The 11,923-nt window shown below is 44.7% G+C and overlaps 1 protein-coding gene across 3 annotated transcripts; it reads left to right on the forward strand.

Moving 5' to 3' along the window:
• The first annotated feature begins 362 nt into the window (after positions 1-362).
• Positions 363-8,901, forward strand: ttc34 (tetratricopeptide repeat domain 34). Of its 3 annotated transcripts, none has more exons than XM_020460041.2 (8): positions 363-1,275; positions 1,988-3,752; positions 4,540-4,762; positions 5,174-5,366; positions 6,286-6,452; positions 6,621-6,894; positions 7,339-7,553; positions 7,763-8,901. In XM_020460041.2, exons 2-8 carry the CDS (start codon positions 2,035-2,037, stop codon positions 8,318-8,320), a joined length of 3,348 nt encoding a protein of 1,115 aa, XP_020315630.1. In that variant the 5' UTR covers positions 363-1,275; positions 1,988-2,034; the 3' UTR covers positions 8,321-8,901. The 3 variants fall into 3 exon arrangements, with proteins under 3 accessions (XP_020315630.1, XP_020315632.1, XP_031659332.1); XM_020460043.2 differs by having other exon boundaries at positions 363-731; XM_031803472.1 differs by lacking the exon at positions 363-1,275 and having other exon boundaries at positions 1,526-3,752.
• Positions 8,902-11,923: the final 3,022 nt, after the last annotated feature.

Below are 11,923 nucleotides of genomic sequence, written 5' to 3' on the forward strand. Positions count from 1 at the left end.
CACCAAATGTTTACAGTTGGCACTATATTGGGGGCAGGAAGCATTCTCCTGGCATTCGCCAAACCAAGTCTGTCAGACTGCCAGATGGTGAAGCATCCCTACGGAACACTTTTGACACCATGTCCAGATGAGTTGGGGCTGTTCAAAGGGCAAAGGGGGGGGGGGGGGGGGCAACTCAATATTAAGGTGTCCTTTAATGTTTTTTGCAATCAGTGTAGATTGTCATTATGGAGACACCTATTGGATAAATGTGGCAACTCCTCTTTTGCTGCAATGAAAAAAATAAAAACGTTTTCAAGCCTTGTGGGCGGGTTTTGTGTGTTCATTGGCTTAGACATTTAGCTAGACCTAGCAACCCTGGCTGTGTCTGTTGGTTATAACAGAAGGCGATCGCACGACTTTATGGGCAGAAAGAAGAAAGAACAGAAACAGACAAAGCATGGCTGAACAGACAGATGCTAATCATCTCAGATGCTAGCAGTGAGAAAGAAGCAAGCAGCCCACGCAAATACTTTCCAGATCTCAATGGCAAAATACGCCTTATCTACATCAAAGACAGGGCAATCGGAAATGAGAAACCATACACATTTGAACGGACGACGGAGGCGTTCAAATCAATGGATTAAATCTTTGTACAGCAGCTCCTCAACCTCATCTATGCTGGAAATGTGCAGCAGTCAGAGCGTTTGGTTTCCATAGTAACCACGGAAACACGCTGCCACGAACAATAGGTAGTACTGGCTCGCGCGTTTATTACAGACATATTCATCCTAATATTAGCCTGTATTAGCATGCACTAAGCTTAGAAGTAAATTTGTAAGACTTTCTCAAAACTAGTGACAGTAGTTTACTTGATACCAGTAGTTGGCTGCGCTGTATTGAATTACAAAAATGGGGCCAGTGTACAGCAATGTGTATTGTGTTCTTGAGAGTCTCTTGCCTATTGAATTTTAATAGCCAACAAATTGGTTAGCTAACACACTGAGGAAATGTAGGTCAAATTATATATCAGTTACTATAAAGAATAGCTAGCTAATGCTAGAGTTCCTTTTTTGGTATATAACTTTAGTAGCTTGCAGAGACAGCAGCTATAAGTTCTCTAGCAACAAGTAACAAATAAACAAAGTGAACTGGCTGAAAACCTAGGAGGACAGTGGGGGTTGTAACAAACATAGGGGACTGAGCAAGCTTGCCTTGGCACACATTTTTCTCTGGGGAAAATGTACCTTATTCATAAAACAGAAAGTTGAGCTCACAAAATTATTAAAGGTAAAGGTAAGCCAAATGTATATTTCTCAATCATCCAACTTTAAAGAAGCAATCAGCAGTGGTAACAACAGCAGATCCCTGACCTTTTTTCTGTAAAAAGATGAGGGTTGGGGCTGGAGAAATGTAACCACTCTCAAATTCATAGACAGAGCTATGGATGCAGGACTGACCATCCATGCATGATATCAAAACTATAGTTTTAACCATGTTTTGAAGCTATATAGTGTTTGTTTACATTTACTTTGTTTACAAACATTGAAATAAAACAAGCTTATATTCTGGGTTCTGATGGGGGATGACATTTGAACTAGCTAAGCTCATGAGGCAAGTTATATTCTTCACTAATGAATGGGTACATATAATTAATTAATAAGTCAAACATTTTTTACTGCTGATTGCCCCTTTTAAGAGTGTGCTTTATCATTCATTTCAACTCTAACATAAAGCTTTGAAATATTTTGGAGATAATTTGACAGGCTCAATTGTGTTACTGTATTAGCGGAACTAGAGCCACTATAGTGTTACTATAGTTGCGGTACAGCTCTTTGTGTTATTGCCCTAAGACCTAGGCTACTTATGCTAAAAGTTTGACTTCTCATATTTCAAGTTCACATTGGTTATTCTGGTCAATTTTGTTGTGGTATTTTAATAAAAAATAATCTCTCATTTTAAACTATGATTCTATATAACATGTGTTTTTCCCCCCAATTGTGGACAGTCATATGAACACTAGTGTTAATCACTGGAGAGCACGGGGGCGTGATCATGACAGCCCTGGGACCTGCTGGGATAGGAGTGGCGGACCTGTGCCAAGAAGGAGACAAACTCTTAGAGACTGGAGAGTTGGGGAAGGCCACTGCTCTGTACATATCTGCCTTCAAGAGCCATGCTGGATCCACCATGGGTCACATGCGAGGCCTGGGGGGTTCCAGGTTGGCTAGGGTGATCTCCACTCTGGAGACCTGGCTCAATGGTCATGGGGAGATCCAGGCCTCCATGGAGGGCCTCAACAAAGGCCTGGCAGCTGTGTTCCTATCAACACTGAGCCCAAACAATGTGTCTGCCTCTCTTTTCAAAATGGAGTCCATACTTCAGGGTGCCGGTCAGGGCTGTGACGAGATTGTTGTACGCTGCTCAGCTTTGCTCGAAGGAAAGCAAAACCTATGTCGAGAGGGTTCCACTTGTGTGGTTTTGGAGTTAACTAGAGCCCTCACCTGCTTGCTCTCAGACCCCTACAGTCCCAAAGGCCCTAGGCTTTATCTCAAGGCTTTCCAAGACAATAAATCAGAGACTGTAAGACTGGTCAAGGGTAGACAAGCTCAGCACCTGCCCAAGATAGTGAAGGCCTTCTCTGAGCAGATTTTGCCCAAAAATACTGAAATGAAGTCTAGGGAGAGAGCGAGTGAGGTCATCGACATTGTAGCAGAAGCTGCCTCTGAATTCCTTGAGTTCTTAATGGCTGTTTCGCCAGGTGACACAGATGTGCAAGAGCTGCAAGCAACCTTCTTATTTTCATTAGGCAAGTTCGAAGAGAGCGCAGATGTTTATTCTGTTGCCTTGCAGGATCAATCACAATCACAACCAAAGTCAGGTACAGGCAAGGTGGGTAAGGGGATGCCAGCAGAAAGAAGAGCCAGTCTCTTGACCTGTAGAGCGGCCGCCCATTTCTCCACAGGGGGGCGAGCCACGGAGTCAAGCCGGGACCTTGGTGAGGCTTTTGGAGTCCACCCTGCCACAGCACGACTGCAGTTCCAAAGGCTCTTCGTGGACCAGGGGACAGGAGCGGCAGCCCGCATGCAACTGCGTCAGCAGGCAGAGAGAGGACTGTTGGGGTACAGGGAGACAGTCCTGGTCCGTCTTGACCTGCGTTCCTCTGAGGGCGTGGAGCTGCTGGACCCAGTGATCGCCCAGCTCTGGGCGCTGTGCCACCTGGAGCCCGACGGGGGCAGCAGAGAGTTGCGGGTGCGGCTGGCCGAGTGCCTCCTCCTGCGGGGCGAGTTCCGAGAGGCCCTCTCCATCTGCAGCCAGCTGGCGACCCACACCAACTCCCACACCCAGCATAGCTACCAGAACACAGTGCAGGTGCTGCGCGGCTACTCCCGTCTTCTCTCAGATGACCACAAGGGGGCCCTGGAGGACTTTCAAACGGTGATCGAGCACAAGGCACCCCACCCTTCCAGCTGTGTGCGGGCGCTGTGCGGCAGGGGCGTCCTGCGCATGATGGGGGGCCTGCACTACCTCACAGCCCTGGACTATGTGACGGCGAGCAGGTTGCAGCCCCAGGACACTGCGCTGACCGTACGCTGCTTGGTTCCCTGGAACTGCCGCGGGCTGCTGCTCACCGTGCTGTTGGAGCAGGCCAGGGTCATGCTGGAGGAGTGGACCGTAGATCACAGCTCCAGCCTCAGTCCCTTGGAACAGCAAGAGCACCAGCAGACCAAACAGCTACAGCCTACGCAGACAAAAGATGGCTACAAAGAAGGGTAGCTAGCGCATGTGTTTCTCAGTGTTGAGGAAGCTACTCTGTTATCATTGTTTACCAAACTACCAATTACTTCACAAGTTAAGATACAATAAAAATATAGTTCACTAAACTAAAGCTACTTAGAAAAAGTAGTTCTCGACATCCAAGCTACTTGGGGAAAAATTATCAAATCTTAATATGAAATGTCAGACTACAAATTGCAAGAAAAAGTTCACTCTAGGGTCAGGTATTAACAGAATGTGTCATTTAGTCTATTAAACGCAAAAACCTTTATTGCCTATATTTCCCCCATATTTTCTTATTTTTGCAAAAACAATTGTGTAGTTCCAGTAGTTAGCTACACCGTTACATGGCAAAAAAGTAATTCACTCCTGAAAACACTACCAAAATTGGAATTTATTTCAAATTCCACCAAGCTACTGCAAAATGTAGTTTAATTACTAGTTGAACTACATGTAGTTCCCTACTCCCTAACACTGGTGTTTCTGCATGTCACACATGGGGTACTTTAATGTGAAAGATCTCATAAAATAGGCTGCATCGTGAATTAGGCTATAACCCACAAGTTGGCTATTCTTTAGACAGTGCTTGAATGATCTTATATTCGTTTTTTCATTCTTAAACCCTGTCTGTCAGAGAGTTTGTATCAATTTGTATAATTTTTATTGAATTAGAATTCAATTAGATCTTCATGACTTTCAGTGAGGGTTTTTTAATTAATGAATGTCATTTCAGTATCGGCTGATACCCTGATTGAACCGTAATTGAATCTCTCTCTTTGGCAGGACACCAGTTGGAGTCCACTCTCTGGCTGTTTTGCTGATGGAGTTACAGCCCAGTGCTGACGCTCCTCAGATCCTGGTGGCTGATGCCCTGTACCTGCTGGGCCGGATGGAGGAAGCGTATCGCTTGCTGTTGGCCATTGGGCCCACTAGCCCACGTGCACCCATCCTGGCCCGCCTCACCCTGCTACAACTGCACCGGGGCTTCCTTTATGATGCCAACCAGGTCCATCATTATGTAAACATTGCTTTATGTGAAAGGGCAAACTATTATGTTTGGTGTTTCCAACATAAACAGTCATTCTAATCGTCCTAACATTTAAAAAAATATATTACCTACAGTATAAGATGTCTTTAGAACACTTGTCAGGAGACCCCAATATGACTACAAAAATACCTTTTGATACTGAAAGTCACTTGTTATTATGCACCAGCAATACACTTGACTTGGCCCTAAGTAACATTATACTTTTTAAATGTGTATAAATTCACACTTTACAAATGCTGTTACAGCTATCCAGAATTATATGCACATTTTGAAATTGTGGACAAATGTTCCCAAATTTGCCATGATAAACTAAAGAGCTAATGACTGCTATCAACTAACTCTGTGCTCATGCTTTGTCTGTTCTTTCAGCTGCTGAAGAAGCTGATCCAGTGTGGTGATACGAGCTGCTTGCGCCCCCTGCTGGCCGTGGCGTCTAAAAAGGACCGGCTGCTGCTGCAGGGCTACTGCCACTCTGCCTCCAAACGCATCCTGGAGGGCCTGCAAGGCGAGTGCACCCTGAGGCAGGCCGTGGCCTATCTGTCCATCGCCATCATGGCCTCTGGTGATTGGCTCTTGTCATTTGGTCAAGCATAGGTCATAATTTTGGATACATGTTTTGTTCTTTAGGAAGCTCCTCCATGATAGTTAGGAATTCCTGCTTTTGTGACATTTATCCTCCATTCTCTTTTGTAATAGAAACTTACCTCCCCCTTGACAAAATTCAGATTTTCCAAATTAAGTTTCAAATTAAGTAATGCTGCCAGATTAAAATTAGGGTTATACTGTATTTTGTTTGAAGTAGATGCATCTCTGAATCATAAACACTTGATAAAGGGTCTCTTTTTTAGTGTAGCTTCGTCGTTATGTTTCGAATAGGTCATAATAGTACAATGTACACTAAGGGTACAAAATATTAGGTGCATCTTCCTAATATTGAGTTGCACCCCCTTTTGCCCTCAGAACAGCCTCAATTCGTCGGGGCATGGACTCTACAAGGTGTTAAAAGCATGCCACAGGGATGCTGGCCCATGTTGACTCCAATGCTTCCCACAGTTGTGTCAAGTTGGCTAAATGTCCTTTGGGTAATGGTGGACCATACTTGATACCCACGGGAAACTGTTGAGCGAGAAAAACCCTGCAGTGTTGCAGTTCTTGACACACTCAAACCGTTGTGCCTGGCACCTACTACCATACCCCATTCAAAGGCACTTAAATAATTCACCCTCTGAATGGAACACATACACAATCCATGTCTCAAGCCTTAAAAATCCTTCTTTAACATGTCTCCTCCCCTTCATCTAGACTGATTGAGTGGATTCAACAGGTGACATCAATAAGGGATCATAGCTTTCACCTGGTCAGTCTCTGTCACGGAAAGAGCAGGTGTACCTAATTCTTTGTACACTCAGTGTATATTTTACATATACTAACATTCATGACATTATAGGCAATACAACTAATGTAAGGTCTACTACTTGCAGGATGTGAGGCAGCAAACTCATTGATGGAAAGGGCCAGGTGCTATGTCTTGTTGGGCCAACGCAAGACGGCCATCTTTGATTTCAGCTCAATCTTGAAAGAGCACCCTGACCATGTACAGGCCCTCTGTGGAAGAGGCTTCACCTATCTCATGCTAAACCAACAGAAGGTACTAGGACACACAAATGGGGGATACTTATCCTGCTGTACATGCAGTGCTAATATTGCTTTTTGCATCAGCATTAAAGCAATTGTTTTAAGGGCTCTACATCCACATTGACAGCTTCTGATTGACAGATAATCTCAAGACGATTATAAAAATGTCTTTGTTTTCCAGGAATGCACTCAGGATATACTGGCAGCACTTCAAATAAGCATGGACGCCGTCACCAAAGACATCCTATCGCTCAAAGATAAGGCAAGGAAACTGGTCTGTGATTGGCTGCAGCAGTACTGCCGGACCAATCTGTCGGAGATCCTGGCGGCTAAGTCCGTCCCCTGCCAGGAAGAAGAGCTTCGAGAGGCCTTTCTAATTGGAGGAGTCCTGATGAGGACTGACTGCCGAGACACCAGATGTCATCTCCTCTACGTAGATATACTACTGGCCAAAGGTGAGATTGGCACTTGGCTGACAGACTCTCACTTATCTATCATCAGTGAGTGCTCTTTTTGGATAACTTTTGCCTATCCCAGCCTAGACCATATGCCCTATGATTACACCTATGAAGTAATCTCAGATTTCACAAGTGCATAGGACGTAGGTTTTATGGGTCCACTTGGGATTTAGCCTTTGTCCTGTTCTTCCCTAGAGATGACACAGTATGGACAGTGTCTAAGCAGGCCTACTTTTACGAAGGTTTTAGTTTAAGTATATTTTTGTAAAGTTGCTTTTCTTGATGATGCTGTTATATGATACCGGATCAGATTCATTTGTAGATTGACGATACTTAAAAGTACAGCAGAAGAATGGTAGCATCTGAAAGTAAACTGGAAGTGCTAAGCTGTGCACAGTTAGTACATGTAGCTGTTTTGAAATATCTGCCCCTGTGATCCAGGTGAGGTGAAATCAGCAGGAGCTCACCTGGCTCAGGTGTTTGGCCAGGATCCCCGGGAGGCTGCAGCTCAGGCCAGGGTGGGAGTGGTGGAGGCCTGGCAGCAGAATTACCGCGGAGGCGGCGCCAGGCTGAGCAAGCTGACCGAAAAGGAACCCTCTACTCTGGACTTCCTGCTGACCCTCATTCCCCCGATTCACAGGAAACGCATGGCACAAGTAAAAACAAAGACAACAAACACCTATAGACAAATCAGATTGCTAACTGTTTTATATATCACTTTTTCCCCCCACGCAAGACAAAGCAACTCTTCTTACAAGAAAAACCAATCAACTCTTATTACAAGACAAAACAATCAACTCTTACGAGATGTAACAGTCAACTCATCATAATATGTACTCACACAATTATGTCTATGTTACCATAGGCAGCAGCCCAGGAAGCAGGCAGTGTCTCAGCGAGTGGCCATTGGGAGCAAGCCTTGGCCCTTCTGACTGTGGCTGTGCGAGCCGCGGCAGAGCTTCGACCGCAGTTCCTGCGCCAACGGGCCGCTTGCCTCGCCCAGCTCGACCTGCATGAACGGGCTGTGGCCGACCTGGACCGGGTCATCCAGAGCCACGGTGACCCCTCCGACGCTACAGTCTCCGGAGCCCCAGAAGAGCCTCACGTCTGGGCAGATGACCTGTGTCAGCGAGGCCGCAGCCTGGTGCTGTGCTCCCACGAGGGGCCCGCCCTGGACGACTTCAGCCGGGCCCTGGAGCTCCACCGGGGCCAGGCTTTGCAGTGTGTGGAGGCCGGGCTGGGAAGGTCCCGCCTGGCCGAGTGCTTCCTGCGTATGGCCCTGCAGCACTACAGAGAGCAGCAGCTCAGTAAGGCCTGGAGGTTGACCGAGAGCGGCCTGTTGGTGGACAGTGAGCACATGGAGCTGCGCAGGCTCAGGGCCAGGGTCAAGCGGGAGCACTGCAGCCCCTGCATTGTACACTAGATTAGTGTACCTTTGTAGTGCCTTTGTCCCTTGAGATACCATTGTACTGTACTTTGGAAGAAACCCTTCCAAGTAAAGCTCACTTAAAGTAACCCTATGACAATTTGTTTTTATGTACACTAAACCTCAGTTGATTGCTACCGTGAAAATATTTAGAATGTCAAAGGGGAAGCTGCATTTATATCTTATTCAGAATGAGGGCTAATAGAATAATGAGCATTTCCCTTGGGTAGTATTTTTGTAAACATGGAAAAGTCATAGAATTTATTTGTGATTGCAAAATACTCACATATTACATTCCTGACATTTAATAGGAAATGGCGTGGAAACAATGGATATTCCCTGGTGCTTACTTCAATTAAATATACTTGATACCTGGCCTATATGGTGCCTTGTGGTGGTTGAAAGAATCCCAAAGGAACAAACAAGTAACACAGGTTATTTCTGTGTAATTACGTTGCACTATTTTACTACATAACTAGTAAGACTGTAAAGATGCAACTACACACAACAACTTTTGTTTTATTTTTGTGTATTTTTGAATTCATGTGTAATAAACCAAATGTCTTCGACAGCAATTACTTTTTTTTTTACATTCAATTTGTTACATTCAAGTTAAAGACTGATTGTGTTTAGTTCATTGAGCTTCAATGTCATTGAGACAAATCATAATTTGTCATTTACAATTGCGGAATACCAGAGCACAGCATCTGAGAATTGATACAGAAATCTATACAACCAAAATATCACCGTGAGGTTAAATAGTTATTTTAGAAAGTGCCCATGTGCAGGTTTTACTTTCTAAGGGGCAAATTCAGACCTGAGACATGCAAACTTTTCTCTCTAATGAGTGCTCTGACATTGAACTTAAGCATGGGTGTCACGGTCGTTTGTATAATTAACGGACCAAGAGTGCGTAGAGTTCCACATGTTTAATTAAAGAAACTCACCAAAACAATACAGAACAAAAACGAAATGTGAAGTCAAATGCAGTGCACACTGGCAACTACACACAAACAAACAAGATCCCACAAAAACCCAGTGGAAAAAAGGCTGCCTAAATATGATCCCCAATCAGAGACAACGATAAACAGCTGCTGCTGATTGGGAACCATACCAGGCCAACAGACAAATAATAACCTAGATAACCCACCCTAGTCACACCCCGACCTAACCACCATAGAGAATAAAAGGATCTCTATGGTCAGGGCGTGACAGTACCCCTCCCCAAAGAAGCGGACTCTGGCCTCATTTAGGGGAGGGTCCGGGTGAGCATCTAACGTCGGCGGCTCCTGTGCGGGGCGAAGTACCCACTCCGCTCACAGATACGGCAGCTTTGGTGGCGGCTCTGGTGCGAGGATCGTCGCCGGTAGCTCTGGACCGTGAATCGTCACCGTAGGAACTGGACCGTGGGTCATCCCGGGAGGGACCGGACCATGGATCGTCGCCGGAGGGACCGGACCGTGGATCGTCGCCGGAGGGACCGGACCGTGGATCGTCACCGGAGGGACCGGACCGTGGATCGTCGCCGGAGGGACCGGACCGTGGATCGTCACCGGAGGGACCGGACCGTGGATCGTCGCCGGAGGGACCGGACCGTAGATCGTCGCCGGAGGGACCGGACCGTAGATCGTCGCCGGGGGCCCCGGACCGTGGATCGTTGCCAGAGGCCCCGGACTGTGAAACGTCGCCGGAGGCCCCGGAACGTGAAACGTCACCGGAAGCTCCGGACCGTGGATCGTAGCCACGGCAATAAAATGCTAATTAATTACTTAAAAATCATACAATGTGATTTTCTGGATTCTTGTTTTAGATTCCGTCTCTCACAGTTGAAGTGTACCTATGATTTAAAAAAATTACAGACCTCTACATGCTTTGTAAGTAGGAAAACCTGCAAAATCGGCAGTGTATCAAATACTTGTTCTCCCCACTGTAGATGTATTCATATCCATTTTGGGGAAGGCAGGTTACTTTAGAAACACCAAATACAGAAAATAAATACTGAATGAGATAAGATTAGAATGTGTAGTCTGTATAATACGTATGTTGTTCGAAAGAAACCTGGTATGGAATAAGAGGGATAATGTAATGATAATAATGCAAAATTAATGAATGAAGATACATATGGGAATGTAAATCTTAATGTAAATCATTCTCTGGTTTTTACTATGCCGAGACAGTTATGTATTGAGGCTCCATGTTGCCAAAGTAGGATTTCATAGGCACAGATCTATTGTAAACCCTGTTAGAGCAGTAGCAGCAGGTGGCTTGGTCACTCACACACAAAGTACTCCATCATTTCAGGGTTATGGAGAGGGGAGGGTGCCAGACGCAGTAGCTCCTCACCCTAGGCAACGGTCCGGTAGTTGATGGCCTGGACGTAGATGTGTCTCTAGCAAGATGTCACACACCTTGGAGTTGAGCTCCGCGTTACCAACACACACACATATTCAGTGAGTATCATACGTCCTTACATATCATTGTCATGTAGACAATGATCAGCCTGGCTGCCAGTCTGTTTCTGCTCTCTTGCCAACTCATCAACAGGCTGGCACTGGGTGGTCAAATCCTTTGATAATAAATGCCATGTTGTTATACCCATGTTGGTAACGTTAGTTTTAAAAGTAACTTGTTACGTTATTTACTGTGTTTACTTTTGCGTTACTAAAAACAGATGCATGATGCAGGTGTTAAGAAACATTATGGAAATAAGAACATGTATTTCAAAAGAACTGAATTAGCAGATTTTAAGTTGTATTATTTTACTGGTAGTGTTAATAAATTACTTTGTTGAATTATTTACAAAATATATTATTTTAAATGAATGAACGGATTACTTAAATTGAAAAACTAACACGCTATGTTACTCCGTATCACAAAAAGCAAATCAGAATACTCTTATCCCAGACACTGCTTATACTTGTGGAATAACAAAGCTGGCATGATACAGTACCTCTTGCACACAGTAGTAATGACTAGGGCCCTGCATTCTTCTCCACTACCTGGCCTACTACAACATCTTCAACCTACAATTATACTCAAGGTGTCACTGCAGGCTTTTTCAGGCACTCCCAAACCCCCCTAATCATTAGGTAATTAACACATCAGATAATTAAGTCAGATATTCAATCTTTAGAAAATGAACATCCCCTTTAGGGTCTAATTGTTAAAAAAAGCTTTCCAACAGAACTCATATAAATGGCCCAGTTAGATGAGAGGTGCACAGACAATCTACATGCTTAGAAGCTTAATTTGTGGTACGCAGATATATATTTTCTTGCTTCAGCTAACAAGATGTGGCAATTAAAAAAAATGTATTTTACAAGTGGCTTGAGAAGGAACAATACATTTCTTGGTGCAAGAGGAAAAACTACCCACTGAACAACAAGTTGAGAAAAAGGCAGGGCCCTAGTAATGACACATGACTGGGGTGACATTGACACAGATAGGATATCCACTGCTTAAATTCCAATGGTAATTTATGTAGTTGTAATAGAAAATGCATTACCCTTATAGGGATGATGTAGTAGTAGCAGCGATGGAAGAGAAAGCGAGACATCTCATGGGCTAATTTTTTTCTAGTTCATATGCAGTCAATTAACT

This window comes from Oncorhynchus kisutch, linkage group LG24, assembly GCF_002021735.2.
Source record: "Oncorhynchus kisutch isolate 150728-3 linkage group LG24, Okis_V2, whole genome shotgun sequence".
Taxonomy (NCBI): Eukaryota; Metazoa; Chordata; class Actinopteri; order Salmoniformes; family Salmonidae; genus Oncorhynchus; species Oncorhynchus kisutch.

What these genes read in the sequence shown, in the direction of transcription:
- ttc34 (XM_020460041.2), top strand. Translation starts at nt 2,035, where the DNA reads ATGACAGCCCTGGGACCTGCTGGGATAGGAGTGGCGGACCTGTGCCAA. An exon ending in TCCTTTATGATGCCAACCAG is followed by an intron (nt 4,763 to 5,173) that starts GTCCATCATTAT and finishes CTGTTCTTTCAG; the next exon opens with CTGCTGAAGAAGCTGATCCA. An exon ending in TCATGCTAAACCAACAGAAG is followed by an intron (nt 6,453 to 6,620) that starts GTACTAGGACAC and finishes TTTGTTTTCCAG; the next exon opens with GAATGCACTCAGGATATACT.